We start from the raw sequence: 16,862 nt of genomic DNA, 5'->3' as shown, positions 1-16,862 counted from the left end.
TTTCCCCTCTCTCTCTCTTTCCCTCTCTCTCTCTTTCCCTCTCTCTCTCTTTCTCTCTCTCTCTTTCCCTCTCTCTCTCTTTCCCTCTCTCTCTCTTTCCCTCCTCTCTCTCTTTCCTCTCTCTCCTTCCCCTCTCTCTCTTTCCCTCTCTCTCTTTCTCTCTCTCTCTTTCCCTCTCTCTCTTTCCTCCCTCTCTCTCTTTCTTCTCTCCTCTCTCTTCCTTCTCTCTCTCTCTCTCTCTCCTCTCTCTCTCTCGCTTTCCTCTCTCTCTCTCGCTTTCCCTCTCTTTCCCTCTCTCTCTCTCTCTTTCCCTCTCTCTCTCTCTCTCCCTCTCTCTCTCTCTCTCTCTCTTTCCCTCTCTCTCTCTCTCTCTTTCCCTCTCTCTCTCTCTCTCTCTTTCTCTCTCTCTCTCTCTCTCTTTCTTTCTCTCTCTTTCTCTCTCTCTCTCTCTCTCTCTCTTTCCCTCTCTCTCTCTTTCCCTCTCTCTCTCTTTCCCTCTCTTTCCCTCTCTCTTCTTTCCCTCTCTCTCTCTTTCCCTCTCTCTCTCTTTCCCTCTCTCTCTCTTCCCTCTCTCTCTCTCCCTCTTTCCCTTTCCCTCTCTCCCTCTCTTTCTTTCCTCTTTCTCTTTCTTTCCCTCTTTCTCTTTCTTTCCCTCTTTCTCTTTCTTTCCCTCTTTCTCTTTCTTTCCCTCTTTCTCTTTCTTTCCCTCTTTCTCTTTCTTTCCCTCTCTCTCTCTTCTTTTTCCCTCCCCTATCAAGGATAAGTAAATTAATAAATAAAATATTAAAAAATCTTTTTAGTCCATAAAAAACATTTTTATAAAAAAAATTGTCCATAGTGAATCTTCCCAAGTCACAAGAAAAAGTGCAAACGTGCAAAAAAGTGCCACTATCCAATAACTGCGTGTATTCAGTGTCCACATGTGGGGATCCCACCTCCTGTGCACCACTATTTCCCCTAAATGGACTCGCTGGAAATTAAGCTGGTGGAACCAGCAATCACACTTTCCTAATAACTTTCCAGCCTGGTGGTCAGTTTCCTCAATAATAGTTATCCCGATTGGTCAATGAAAAGAATGTCCCTTACATTGGGGGTTAATGAAAAAAATGCCCCGTACATTGGGGGTCAATGAAAAAAATGTCCCGTACATTGAGTCAGTGACAAGCATGTCTCCTTACATTAGGGGTCAGTAAGAAGAATGTTTGTTACATTGGTGGTCAGTGAGAAGAATATGTCTTGTATTGGTGGTTAGTCAGAAGAATGTTCCTTAAATTGGGGGTCACTGAGAAGAATGCTCCTTACACTGGTGGTCAGTGAGAAGATTGTCCCTTACATTGGTGGTCAGTGGGAAGAATGCTACTTACATTGGTGATCAGTGGGAAGAATGTTCCTTACATTGGTGGTCAGTGAGAAGATTGTCCCTTACATTGGTGATCAGTGAGAAGATTGTCCCTTACATTGGTGATCAGTGGGAAGAATGTCCCTTACATTGGTGGTCAGTGGGAAGAATGTCCCTTACATTGGTGGTCAGTGGGAAGAATGTCCCTTACATTGGTGATCAGTGGGAAGAATGTCCCTTACATTGGTGGTCAGTGGGAAGAATGTCCCTTACATTGGTGATCAGTGGGAAGAATGCCCCTTACATTGGTGGTCAGTGAGAAGAATGTTCCTTACATTGGTGGTCAGTGAGAAGAATGTTCCTTACATTGGTGGTCAGTGGGAAGAGTGCTCCTTACATTGGTGGTCAGTGGGAAGAATGTTCCTTACATTGATGGTCAGTGGGAAGAATGGTCCTTACATTGGTGGTCAGTGGGAAGAATGTCCCTTACATTGGTGATCAGTGAGAAGAATGTCCCTTACATTGGTGTTCAGTGGGAAGAATGTCCCTTACATTGGTGTTCAGTGGGAAGAATGTCCCTTACATTGGTGGTCAGTGGGAAGAATGTCCCTTACATTGGTGATCAGTGGGAAGAATGTCCCTTACATTGGTGGTCAGTGGGAAGAATGTCCCTTACATTGGTTATCAATAGGAAGAATTTCCCTTACATTGGTGATCAGTGGGAAGAATGCCCCTTACATTGGTGATCAGTGGGAAGAATGTCCCTTACATTGGTGTTCAGTGGGAAGAATGTCCCTTACATTGGTGGTCAGTGGTAAGAATGCTCCTTACATTGGAGGTCAGTGGGAAGAATGCTCCTTACATTGGTGGTCAGTGGGAAGAATGTCCCTTACATTGGTGTTCAGTGGGAAGAATGTCCCTTACATTGGTGGTCAGTGGTAAGAATGCTCCTTACATTGGAGGTCAGTGGGAAGAATGCTCCTTACATTGGTGGTCAGTGGGAAGAATGTGCCTTACATTGGTGGTCAGTAGGAAGAATTCCCCTTACAATGGTGGTCGATTGGGAGGAATGGCCCCCTTACATTGGTGGTCAGTGAAAATTATATAAAGTAAATAAAAATTGTTAAAAAAATGATTGTAAAGCACATCCAGGTAGAGGGCTATGTAGGATGAGCACACATATGTGAACAATAATGGTGGCACATATGTATGGTATCATCGGGAACGTCGCACTGAGAGCAATTCTAGGGCCATCATTTTGTAACATGCTGGTCAGAGCTTTTTATTTTTTGTATTTTTTTTTTATTAAACTGTTCAGCTAAGAAGACATTGGTTGCACCTATTATATTGTGTTAATTCATGAAAACCTTAGGCTCGGTTCACATATATGCGATGCGGGAAGGCTGCGAATTCGCAGCCTGTTCCCGCATCGCACACGCACCCCCGGCAGTTCACACTGCCATATGCGATCCGCTGGGGGTGTCAATGTAATCTTAACGACACCCCCAGTTTGATCGCATATCGCAGTGCGATCGTGCAGTTCGCACAGGATCGGATCGCACAAGTGTGAACCGCTGTGCGATCCGATCCTGATGCGGCAGCAAAAATGCCTCCTGTGCGTGTTTGCTGCGGGTGCGATGCGAATTTAGCCATACAAACTGTATGGCTAAACTCGCACCGCACAGCTGATCGCAAGTCATGTCGGAGCAGTGCGCTCCGACATGACATGCAAACCCCGCACACGCAGTAGTGTGAACCGGGGCTTAATTTTGGAAATGTACCATTGTTGCACTTTATTTAATGTAAGTTTATTTTCTTTTTTTTCTATAATATACATTTATTTTGAACATAGTGTAGAGAAATTCTGTGACAAACAAATGTAATGTGGGCAGTGCAAGATGTAGGCGGGGCTTTGTGTGGGTGTGGCTTGAGTGTGGGCGGGGACACATGGGGCCCATGATCTCTTATTGCCCGGGGGCCCCATGAGTTGTCAGTCCGCCCCTGGTGTTCACACCTATGCGATCCAATTCCTGCACCATTTCACAGTTTGCACTGTGATCTGCAAACCAATCTGGAAGTGTCATCATTACCTTTACATTGACACCCCCCAGAGATTTGCAGATCTCAGTGTAAACCACTGTGCGATTCTGGTGCAATGCGAGAACCGGCACTGAATAGCAGGGTTTCCCGCATCACACCAGTGTGAACCGGGACTAAGTGGTTTTACCCTAATCCTCTGTTCCTAGAATAAAAAAGTCCCATACACACAATGAGAATATGAAACCATTTTTTTTTTACATGCTAGTATTAGGAATATACTGGGACTTTTCAGGCCCCATTGCAAGGGTTGATTTTTTGTTTTTTTCCTGAAGTTGGGTTTTAAACGTTTATTATGAAAAAAATTCAGGGAAGACATTTGGCTCAGACAGGTACATAAGTTGGTGGTTTAATGTATATATTGAGTGTTTGTATGTATGCATGCATATATGAAATGCCTCATAGGGGTAAATTATTCAGTCCTGACCTTTACACTCTATACATAGGTGTAATTATCAAGTGTGGTTATCAGGCATGGGTAAAATGATTGGGATTGGTCATGCACAACCGGGGGGGGGGGGGGGGCGCAGTTTGGCATGTTCGCCCTGGGCGCTGGATGGCCTTGTCCCAGCACTGCTCTCTGATATTCTCTCTTTTCTCCCTCAGCAGCAGCAACCTGTAAATTTCAACACTGTAAGGCTCGGTTCACACTGCCGTGACCTGTGATCCGACTTGTCGCGTGACATGTGAAATCCCATTTTAGTCAAAAAGAACTGTCTTAATTAGCAGTACTGAAGTCGCTCTGTACTACTTCAAGGTCACTTCTATCCGACTCCAAGTCGAATCCTAATCTTACTTGATGTGATCTGGATCAGACATTACAGGAAGATTACCCAGGCATTCCCGGAAATTGGTTCAAAATTACTTCAAAGTCGCACTGAAGTCGCCTGGCAAAGTTGCACTGTAAGTCGTGTGACTTTCAAGTTGTGGCAGTGTGAACTGAGCCTAAGGCTTCTGTCAGTCTTCCTCTTTAGCTGAGCCAAGACATACAATTTAAGGCTGAAGATAAACATGTTTTATTTACAGAACGTGACAAATTTGTTTTTGAGACCAAGGAGAGGGCGAGAGTTACCAATAACGAAGTGATTACTCTGGGCTCCAACTAAAAGGAGCAATGCTGGAGGCAATGGGTAAAGTTCCACTCCAACATCAAACTGTAGGCTTTTTGCAACCTATATAAATCAAATTTGAGGGAATTAATATGACATGTTATAAGCGTCTTACTCTTTATTATTTTTGTAATCTTCACCCCGGTCCCTGAAGAAAACTGCTATCTTCAGAAGTAAAATGTTAAAAAAGACCTCTGTATTGTGTGAGAAAATAGTAGTCTGGTTGAAAAAGGCTAGTCTAAGTAAAGGTTTTCATGATTTTTAGGATTGGAAGGTAAAAACATTTATGTAATACTAATGTCACAGAATGCTACAGAGTCAATTGATATACCCACTACTTCAAAGCTTAACTGAACAAGCTGAACTTAGAAGGTGATTGGCTACTATGCATAGCTGCACCATATTTTGCACTCTCCAGTTTTAGTACTTTAACATAGTGTGAATGTCGTTTTACCTGAGCCACTGCAAGGATGGCCACCGTGAGGACAAATGGAATAGACCACGTGACCAGGTGGAAGTACGAAGTCTTGCCAGAGAGGGGCTGGTGAGTGGTACCCAGGGCTTTAAAAGAGGTATGCCAGGCATATGTCAGCATAACAAACCAGATCACTCCTGACATCATGGAGTAGTAAACAATGACAAATATAATAACACATGAGAGAGTCTCATTTGACCTGAGAAAGAAAAAGAACAGAAAAATATGAACATTTACTAAAGCATTTACTGCCATATGAGTTTAAAGTGACACTGCAAACTTGTTTTAACCATGACAACTGGGCAGGACGCCCCCCCCCCCCCCGATCGAGCCTCGCATACACCAATGGGGCAGCACTGCGGCGTGATTGGTCACCAGCTGTGTCTACTGGACAAAGCCGATGACTGATAACTGTACCGGACCTCTGCTGGTAACATGTGACCACTGTAACCAATCACAGCTGGCCACATGACAATTGCAAAAATAGCTGTCCTTCCTTTCAAGCCATCCATTGTGTACAATTGTATTGCTAGCTGTGATTGGTCACAATGATCACATGGTACCAGGGCCGGACTGGCCTACTGGGATACCAGGAAATTTCCCGGTAGGCAGGTGAGTCCCCCTGCCCTGGGGCTGCTGATACCTGTAAAAAAAATGTCTGCGCCGGCCCGACATGCACACTGCGCATGCGCTGCCACCGCTCAGGAAAGCCTGTACACGTTCAGCTATTCCCGGGCAGACGGCGCATGCGCGATGACATGTTGGCGACACTTTTAAATGTATGACGCCTCACCAAAAGGTAAGGGAGACTCTTCCGCAGCCCCTGCATCTCCTCAGGAGATGCAGATGCATCTCCTCAGGAGATGCAGTGCTGCGGGCATGGTACAGGAGATTCTCCTGTACCATGCCCGCAGCACTGAATCTCCTGTACTATGCCCACAGTACTGCCTCTCCTGTACCATGTCCGCAGCCCCTGCACCATACCTGCAACCCCTGCATTTCCTGCACCATGCCGGCAGCCCTGCATCTCCTGTCCTATGCCCACAGCCCTGCATCTCCTGCACCATGCCCCTGCTACATGCCCGCAGCCCCTGCATCTCCTGCACCATGCCTGGGACCCCTGCATTTTCTGCACCATGCCCGCAACCCCTGCATCTGCAGCACCATGTCTGCAGCCCCTGCATCTCCTGCACCATGCCCGCAACCCCTGCATCTCCAGCACCATGCCCGCAGCCCTGCATCTCCTGTTCTATGCCCACAGCCCTGCATCTCCTGCTCCATGCCTGCAGCCCCTGCATCTCCTGCACCATGCCCGCAGCCTCTGACATGTCCTCCTGGTACCATGCCCGCAACCCCTGCATCTCCAGCACCATGCCCGCAGCCCTGCATCTCCTGTTCTATGCCCACAGCCCTGCATCTCCTGCTCCATACCTGCAGCCCCTGCATCTCCTGCACCATGCCTGGGACCCCTGCATTTTCTGCACCATGCCCGCAACCCCTGCATCTGCAGCACCATGTCCGCAGCCCCTGCATCTCCTGCACCATGTCCGTAGCCCCTGCATCTCCTGCACCATGCCCGCAGCCCCTGCATCTCCTGCACCATGCCCGCAGCCTCTGACATGTCCTCCTGGTACCATGTCTGCAGCCTCTGATATACCCTGTACCATGTCCGCAGCCCCTGAATCTCCTGCACCATGCCCGCAGCCCCTGCATCTCCTGCACCATTCCCACAGCCCCTGCATCTCCTGCACCATGCCCACAGCCCCTGCATCTCCTGCACCATGCCCACAAGCCCCTGCATCTCCTGCACCATGCCCGCAGCCCCTGCATCTCCTGCACCATGCCCGCAGCCCCTGCACCATGCCCGCAGCCCCTGCATCTCCTGTACCCTGCCCGCAGCCTCTGACATGTCCTCCTGGTACCATGTCCGCAGCCTCTGATATACCCTGTACCATGTCCGCAGCCCCTGAATCTCCTGCACCATGCCCGCAGCCCCTGCATCTCCTGCACCATTCCCACAGCCCCTGCATCTCCTGCACCATGCCCACAGCCCCTGCATCTCCTGCACCATGCCCGCAGCCCCTGCATCTCCTTTACCCTGCCCGCAGCCTCTGACATGTCCTCCTGTACCATGTCCGCAGCCCCTGCAACTCCTGTACCATGCCCGCAGCCCCCTGCATCTCCTGTATCATGCCCGCAGCCTCTGAGATGTCCTCCTGTACCATAGTACATGTACGTATATATATATATATATATATATATATATATATATATATATAAGCCCTATATGCTTTCATATCTGTCTTATCTATAATACACTCTTCAAATGTGCTTTAAAATGCATATTTTTCCCTTTTATGAAAAAGAAAATAATGACGTTATGCTGTTGGGCTGGTATAATAATGCTATGGGGCTTGTATGAAATTAATTTCCAGGGCTGAATTTTCTTCCCAGTCCGGCCCTGCATGGTACAGACTGGGCCAATTACAGCGATCTGTGCCATATGATTTGCTGTGGCCAATCACAGCTAATCACAACCAAACAAACTGAATGTATCTATTTCACTCAGTAAAATGCTTGCAATGCTGGCAATGAAAATCTTTGCCATAAACAAACATAATGTGTTACTATGGTAACATTATATTTTTCTGATCAAAGTGTGTAAAAAAAAAAAAATATATAACAAAAAAAATATATATTTTTTCATACTGCCACTATTCTTGATTACTACCACACTAGTTATATGATGATGCTGTGTTCTACTGATGACCATATGTGAAAAAAAAATCTAAAATAAATGAATAACATTTTTTTTTCAATTTCTAAGAAAAACTTTCTATGCCTCCTACCGAATACCTTGGACTGTCTACATTCCAAAAAGGGGTCATTTGGGCGATATTTGAACTGTCCTGACATTTTTGGGCCTCAAGAAATGAGATAGGCCATCAGTACATCAGGATTCATCAATTTTTGGGATAAATATATACCATAGTTTGTGGACTGTATAGCTTTCTTACAAACTAAATAATATACACTTATTTGGGTTATTTTCACCAAGGAAATTTAGCCGAATACATTTTGGTCTATATTTATGGAGAACAATTGTTTATTTACAAAATTTTCTAACCAAAACAAAGAAAAACATGTTTAACTCTTTTCGGTCTTTAGTTTATTTAGCAAAAATTTACAAACCCAGTGGTGATTAAATACAACCAAAAGAAAGCTCTAGCTGTATGAGCAAAATTATAAAAATGTATCTTGGGTACAGTGTTGCATGACCACGGAATTATGCGACAGTGCTGCTAAAAATTGGCCTAGGAAGGAAGGGGGTAAAAGTGCCCTCTATTGAAGTGGTTAAAACCCTTTTACCATCTGTATTGATAGAGAGGAGTGCAGCCCCATGGGCTAGCTAAGTATATACTGGCTTCTTCTACAGGTAAGGGGACTTAAAAAAAAAAAAAAAACTTGCAACGGGATGCTTTAATAACGTGCATTTTATTATATTACATATAGTTAAGGCTTGAAACTAACAGGCAGATATGAATGCTTCTTCCATAGAAAAAGGAATGATTTGGATATGTTTATGAAGAGATTTTGCCTATTACTGCTCTCTAAGGAAGACCTTGACTATTGACCCTACCCCTGGCCAACCGTTGCAAATGAAGCTTGAACCGGGAATGCTACTTGCAAACATTTGGCTATGTACAGTAACTCTAATGTTGTCTGAATTACCCTATTAACAAGCAGTAGCACGTACTGGAATGGGACTCAAAATATACAGGAAAATGTAAGGCCATCAATAATGGAATTTTTGTTATGTCCACACTGTGCTACACTTCTGGATTGAGGCCAAGGCTTCCAGATCCAATTCAAATAATTTGATATAATAAAAGCTTGTTTACACCTGTGGCAGTGTGCAGCTGACCCTCTGGCTTAGCTGAGCACTATTCTGTAACGGGACTTACGTGGGCTCTCCTAGTCTCATGGTACCATCTCCCCGGCAAACAATTTCTTCACGAGCACCATCCATAAACTGAGCAAGCCACCCGATGCTGCCCATGAAAAAGCAGGCATTAACATAAAAAAGAATCACAGCAGGGTAGCGGTTAGAGTTTTTCCAATCTGAGAGAAATGTGGCCTGGAAAAAATGGAGAGAAATACATAGTCACAAACAGGAACTGTAACCATAACAGGATAAAAGGAGTTAGGGCTTGTTCACACTACATTTTCAACTCTTAACAAACGCTCCTATAGCTTTAACACGCTTTAGTATGATGTTAGGCTTGCATTAATGAGCTTTAGTATGGGCTTTAGACTGGCATCAATGAGCTTCAGTATGGACTTTAGACTGGCGTTTTACAAGCATTATTGATGAGTTTAAAACGCTCCCTAGATTACCTATGTGTGGTTTTGATGCGCGTTAAAACCGCTCCACACACTCCTATTTTTAAAGACAAGTGACATTAAAGGAAATAAACAATTTGAAGTGTGGCTTCTTGGTGAATGTTACATTTATTCTCTCTCTCCTTTGGAGAAAAATGATTCCCAACTGTTTGCACAGACCAGTTCACATATTTCAATTCATGCCTCATGCCTTCTGTATGCATCACCGTAGCTTGGGGTGTTGGGATCGTATAATTCTGGTTGGTTTTCTACCTCCTGGATCAACAGAGACACATTAATGTCAGCCATCTTCAAGCAGCACAAACAGGAGGTGCATAGAAGGAAGTGACAGCTGGACACTCTATGGTCTCCTCTATCATTACCGGGCATTGTGGGACATTATATTTCTCCTGCATTATTTTTTAAAAACTAATTTTACCGCAACCGCTCCAAAAATGTTTGCCTGTGCTTTTCACAGATGAGAGCTGGGTCACCCTGAGCACAAGTGACAGACGTGAAAGGGTCTGGAGAAATCATGGAGAACATTATGCTGCCTGTAACATTGTTCAGCATGACCAGTTTGGTAGTGGGTCAGTGATGGTCCAGGGAGGCATATCCATTAGAGGGACGCACAGACCTCTACAGGCTAGACAGTGGCACCCTGTTTGCCATTAGGTACCGGGATTAAATCATTGGACCCATTGTCAGACCCTATGCTGGTGCAGTGGATCCTGGGTTCCTCCTGGTGCACGACAATGCCGGGCCTCATGTGACAAGAGTAGGCAGCCAGTTCCTGGAGGATGAAGGAATTGATACCATTGAATGGCCCCCACACTCACCTGACCTAAATCCAATAGAACACCTCTGGGACATTATGTTTCAGTCCATCAGACCCCACCAGGTTGCACCTCAGTCTATTCAGGAGCCCAATGATGCCCTGGTCCAGATCTAGGAGGAAATACCCCAGGACACCATCAGTTGTCTCATTAGGAGCATGCCCCAACATTGTCAGGCATGCATACAAGCATGTGGGGGCCATACACACTACTGAGTACCATTTTGAGTTGCTGTAATAAAATTTCAGCAAAATGGACTAGCCTGCTGCATCATTTTTTCACTTTGATTTTAGCCCTCTGTAGGTTGATAAATTTCATGGCATCATTACCTACTTATCAGTATAGATATCCAGGATTTTTTGGAGCAGTGTAATTTTATATATATATATATATATATATATATATATATATATATATATACACATACATACATACATACACAAACATAAACATACACATACAGTACTGTGTAGTTTTATATAAATGAGTCAGCATCTCATAGCAATAGACATTGTTTGTCTGGGGCAGCTATTCTCAACCAGGATGTCACCGTGGAATCCTTGGGTACCTCCAGAGATTGTTAGGAATTCCTTGGATTGTGGCTGATTGATCTCGTATTTGCTGGGGCCTGCAGACTTCCAGGGCCAAGACCAGTTGGTAATGCCAGCATCATGACACTAATGATCTATATGGCTGTCTGTAAGGATGGCACTCTAACCACCATTGTAAAGGTTGCATTCTTCCCACTGATCACCAATGTAAGGGCATTTTCCTTACTGACCACCATAGTGACCAACAATGCACTGATTTGAGTGCGGGTTCCCGGAGACCTAAACATTTTTTCAGAGGTTCCTCTGGGGTAAAAAAAAGTTGAGTAGGTCTAAAGCAACATTAGAGCATATTAAGAAAATGATGATGTTTGAATGTACAATCTGTTCATAGAAACACAATTTGGAAGGCGAATACTTCAAGTCAGTTATAGGACTTGTGTATTGGACAATGGATTCCATCCATACATGGACCAAACTGCTGGTTGATCTGCACATCCTTTACATGACCGTGGTTCATTAAATAAGCAAAGATGAATCGGGCTGTAGAAAACAACTCCACTTCTTGATAAAGTAGCTGATTTATTCTTTAAATTTTAAATATCTGTAGTCTAACTTACCAGTGTAAAAAATGTACAAAATATGGTGACTGAACTGAATATGGCAATGTAGACATGCATTTCTCGGTGCTCTTTCTTGGTAAATAGCGGATTCTCACACTGAATGCCGCAGCCTTCCACATCCTCATACCAACTCTTAGGGTTATCCGTGCGGACCAAGGGCGCCTCACATTTCCCAGAACTGTTAAACTTGATGTTTTGCACTTCATTCTGTAAAAAGTACAACAATTCATTACCGGAGAAAAACATATGGACTTAAGCAGAGGACAGAGAGAACAGAGACGCAGAAGGGTAATTCATTCACTTGTGTTAAAAGGTCAGCCTGAGCCTTTGAGCTCTGTAAACAATAAGCTTTTTCAGGAAAAGCAGGAAAGCACATCCTAGAAACTTCATGAACTTGTTAGTGATTCCTTGCAACTCTTTACAGAACCTCTGCTCATTATGCCAATAAGCCAAAGGTTTGTAGCGCCTGCTGTATTCTGGTGGGACATAGACTACTTGTTCATTATGTTGACAATGCTAAAGGTTTTTGAAAGATATTCTGCTATGATTAGAGGGCCATCAGTCATTATGGCAGGACCATCTGCTCCCACTCCTCAAGAAAAACCATGAGCTAGTCATCTAACCAAAAGAAGCCACCAGACTGGCTGATGGCATTACTGGTGATAAAAGAGATTCCCTGCTATACTCTGCTTAGAGGGGAGATTCCTCGATCTACAATGCTTAGCATAGATGAACAAATCTATTGATAGGGATAAAAGTGTGTATGAGTAGCCTAAGCTTAAGAAGCATAGCAAGTTTACACTGCCTATTGAGTAACACAATCTGAGGGTTCCAGAAGTGCAAAGCCTTGTACTGTACGCATCAGCAGGTTTTCTTTCGTTCAACCCAGCAGGGCTGAAAGAAAAAAAAAATGACAGCTCCAGAGGACCAACTTTACTAACAATCTGATGTTAGTACATAGATCTCCCGTGATGTGCTATTGTGTTCTGACAGGGGGACAACCCCCCCCCCCCCACAGAACACTCTGGCCATTGGCTTAGAGTACTGATTGGGAGCCGATCGGCAGACCTTTTTCGGTCATGCCCCATCAACAGAAGCCGGCTGAATGGCCTGTCGGTTTGTTGGACCAGCTGCAGTACACACGGGCCAAATGTCGGCAGGTATCTTGTGAACTGGCCGATGCCACCCGATATTTGGTCCATGTGTACTAGGCTTTAGTTTCTACAGCTGGAGTTCTTAGCCTGCGGTCCATGGACAGGTTTCCGGGGTCTGTGAAGGTCAGATAAAAAAAAATAACATTTACATTCACTATACAGCCCTCCCCCGTCCCAATCAATGGTTTCCCATTAAAAGAAATTTAAGAAAACGCACACTGCCACTGCTTATAGCGCCTACCGCTAAGCGTCTCTTGACTCGTTGTTGGCCTATGTGTACTATTTAAATTTGTATCAACATTTTCTGCACAACTGCCATCTTATTTTCTCTTATTTTCTAGTAGTAATAGTGGTAGTACTGTAGTAGATTTGAGCAGAATTAAAACTATTTTCTTTAATTTGCACAAGATGATAGTATTTCATTTTTGTAATGAGTGGGCATTACTTTTTGCATGAAAAAGAGTGAGTTTTTTTGTTAAGATTTTTTAATTTATTCAAACTTTGTGAATGCCATATATGTATGAGGCAATCGAATTTCGAAAAATAAAGTACATATATTCATTGCATGCAAAGTTGTGTTTATGTGAATATTTCTGGCATGGGGATCTATAGCTTTCATCAAACTCTTAAAAGGGTCAGTGATTCAAAAAAATGTTAAGAACCACACTGTTCTATATCATGTAGTAGATTGTGTTATAAAACCAAAAGAGCAGCTGTTTTGTTAGGTAGGAAAATCAGTGCTGAGTTTTAAACCTAGTACACTCAGGCTAAATGTCGGCCTGGTTGCCCCTGTGTATGGCAGCCGGTTTGGCCATCTTCTGTCAAAGGTTTATGACTTAAAAAGGTCTGTCGACCGGCTCCCGAACTGCACTCTTGGCCAATGGATGAGAGCGCTGACCGCAGTGATCTGGTGGAAATGGCAAAAGTGCAAAGGGCAGCAATGTAGGTTCAGCCAGCATCTTTTCATCCTAAAACATTACAGTACTACCACAATGAAGCATGAAAGAGTTTGTGCAGACATGCTATCAAGACATGGCCTTAACATTTGCTCTGTGGGGACAATTGGCTGTGTGGTGGTGTTTACCTCCCCTCTGAAAGGTGGTTCGTGATGGATCACTTTTCAAATGCATTTGACAGGCGGCTCAGAGACAATGTGTAGTCTTCTCACTGCCTGTATTACCTGTGCATTACATGCATGGGTCATATTTAGTGGTGGTTCTGCCTGGCAAGTGTGATGTGAAGCATCACTTTTACCACTCCATGCCTCAACAATGGCAACATCTACTAACATTGCCAACTTATGGCTCGGCCAACAGCAGCACCTCAGCCATCCGTGTAAACGAGGACTAAAAGTACTGTTATAGTCAGTTCTTAGCAGAGTTTTCTTATGCAAAAAAAAATACTAATACTAGTAGTAATAAGCACTCCTGTGTTCTAGTAACAAAGACCATTATGTCTTTCACCTTGTAGCTGCATATACAGTATATCACACACAGCCATTCTTTTTAAACAATGGGAGTCTTACGGCACACTTATATTTGAGAACCCCTTTATCTTTTTTCTCCTAAACAACACAAGAGCATCTGAATAAATAATGTACAGGGACAAGTTTAAAAAATCCTATTTTCAACAATCACTCAATAAACAAGTTATATTTTAAAACTTTTAAATGGCTTAAAAAAAATTAAATACAATTTTACAGGTAATTTTTCTCAACGTCTCGAAAGATATTTCCGAACATAATTATGATTGGTAGCTTACCGGACAGCCCTCTGGGAATCGATCTGTGGTGCACTTTAGAAAGTCTGGCCAGCCCCTCTCACGCTCTACAATGGCGCAGGGCCCACGTGTAGCCTGACATAGACCTTGACTTGGAAGCTCTACTTTGCCCCCTTCACACTTTGGCATGTACACAGCACATAGGAGTGGTTGTATGGCCTCCCAGCAGCGCGGGGCATTCCGTAAGCCTAACACAGAGAAAAAAACATTAGTCGTTTGTGAAACTGGAAGAACACATTGATCTACAAACGCTATACTTTATTTTATATAGTTGGGACAGATAGTGATCTCTTAACAAGGTACATACATCTCTATCCACTGAAAAATCCAGTGAAAAAACATCTTTATCAGTAATAAAAATTTACATTTTTAACCGTTTTTTTGTGCTATGTACATACAAGAATCAGAACCATTCTAATGCAGTACCATGACTTGAAACTTTTTATTTTAATATTGCCCTTGAATATTGGGGCCCTCTTAAAGGAGAAGTAGGGCTAAAGCTTTTTTGAGCCATAATTAAGGCCCGATGGCCGAAACGCGTTGGCTCTTTTGACTGTTGTTCATCTTTAATAAAAAAAATAATAAAACAATATTTTAGCCGACTTCCATGGCACCAGCCTCTCTCCTTTTTTTGCATGGACTGTACATGGAGGTTTGCAGAGACTTCCCAGGATGTGCTGTGTTCTTGAGGCTCACCAGGCATTACACAGTTGGTAGTATCTCAGATGCACCTGTTCCAAAGCATTTTGGCCCTATTTTTCCTATGGATCTCAGAAGTGCAGTTCATTCTGCACCCATGACCCGTTTTCGGCAGACAGACAGCTAATGCCCGCTGTTGCCTGATGTTAATCAGCTGGTCTAGGCTGGGGAAAGATCCTTTAAGGTTGGGATCAACCCAAACGCCTGGACTGGCAGCTGGCTCAGCCTCTCAGTTGCTCCTCTGGGAGACGAAGCAAGCTGTCCCTCCTCAGCCCAGCACTCCAGTGAGCGCCAGAGGAGCAGAGCTGGTGACTGAGAGTCATGGCTCTCTGCTCAGAGCAGAGGGGAAAACTGAGTGATCAGCTCTGTTTGATCGATCAGTTCTCGTGCATAGGCGGCGGAGGACGGATGCAGCATCCACCTAGGTGAGAGTTTAAGGTTTTTATTTTTTATATATTCCATACTTCTCTTTTAATCCTCTTTACTGTCTCCTCTTATTTTGTGAAGTACAATGCAAACTGTTTTTGCTATATACTGTAAATAAATAATATAGTAATAATGCATCTTTAAAACAGATGTATGGGATTTTTTTTCACAATCATACTTACCTAGGTGGATGCAGCATTGTTCCAATGCTGCATCTGTCCCCTGCTGGCTCTAACACTGAGAACCGAGCGATCCAACACCACCAAATCGCTCGGTTTTCTGGGTTCCGTGAGCAGAGAGCAGTGACTGTCAGTCACCACTCTCTGTCCTGCCCCCCCTCACTTAATGGAACTCTGGGTTGTGAAGGGGGTGGGAGAAGCCAAATCAGGCACTCAGCAGCTTTCTGAGAGGTTAAGACGGGGGCCGGTTCTGGAATGTGGGGGGATCCAGATTCCATTGTCGTGATCTTGCCTAGACCAGCTCTGCGACAACACCAGACAGCAGACTTCAGCCCGTTGTCTGCTGAAAATGGGTCACAGGAGTGCAGAACCAACTGCACTCCTGTGATCCACAGGAGAAGTACAGCCAAATGAGCTTTGGCTGTATTTTTCCTTTAAAGCCCAATGCCAGCCAAACCCTTTTCTTCATTTGGTGAGGGCAGGTAAAGGATAGAAGCCATGTTATGTTTTTCTTATATTGCTCCAGCTGGGGACATTTCCCATCATTTCCTGTCTCAACAGAAATTGAGAGGAAGTCTCTGCAGTGAGGAAAAAGAAATAAAACCAAGGTTGGTAATATGAATGTCTGTGTATTTCTGTCTCAATGACAACTACTTTCTTGTTCTGCTGTTACATACAGGCTGCCATATGGGATGAAAACTGCACAGTCACAGGAGAGCAAGACAGTACAGGCAGCAATAGAAAAATTGACAGAAGTTCCCTGGGCTTTAACACACACACACACATACATGATTAGTCAGACCAGGCCACCTTCCATTGCTTCATGCTCCAGTTCTGATGCTCACATGCCCACTTTAGGACCTTTTGGCTTTGAACATGTGTCAGCATGGGCACCCTGACTGGTCTGCAGCTACATAGCCCAATAGGCAACAAACTGCAATGCCAATTTATTCTTCTGTGTCGTCAATACATCAACTTCAGGAATAACATGTTTACTTTCTGCCTAATATATCCTACCTACTTTTTGATGCCAGATAACCAATGTTATTCACTTATTCACCTAACCAGTCAGTGGTCATAAAGATATTGCTGATCGGTATAAATACACACAGTACATACAGTTATAATACATATACATTGCTGAGGATATCCCACAAATATTAGAAATTACAGGGATGGTTGGGTAGGTCATATTTATGATAATACGTTTCCGTT

General features: G+C 44.0%; 1 protein-coding gene across 1 annotated transcript in view; it reads right to left on the bottom strand.

Moving 5' to 3' along the window:
* The window catches only part of SMO (smoothened, frizzled class receptor), a 69,852-nt gene that overhangs the window by 19,791 nt on the left and 33,199 nt on the right, over positions 1 to 16,862 (bottom strand). Inside the window, exons 2-5 of the mRNA XM_082255297.1 lie at positions 14,326 to 14,531; positions 11,408 to 11,617; positions 8,986 to 9,158; positions 5,000 to 5,219 (exon numbers count right to left, since the gene is read on the bottom strand). Coding sequence (XP_082111423.1) covers positions 5,000 to 5,219; positions 8,986 to 9,158; positions 11,408 to 11,617; positions 14,326 to 14,531 — 809 coding nt within the window. The remainder of the gene's footprint in view (positions 1 to 4,999; positions 5,220 to 8,985; positions 9,159 to 11,407; positions 11,618 to 14,325; positions 14,532 to 16,862) is intronic.

Source organism: Pelophylax lessonae, assembly GCF_965119305.1.
Source record: "Pelophylax lessonae genome assembly, chromosome: 4".
Taxonomy (NCBI): Eukaryota; Metazoa; Chordata; class Amphibia; order Anura; family Ranidae; genus Pelophylax; species Pelophylax lessonae.
Note: the sequence above shows the minus strand (reverse complement) of the source record. Positions and strands in the feature narration are given on the sequence as shown.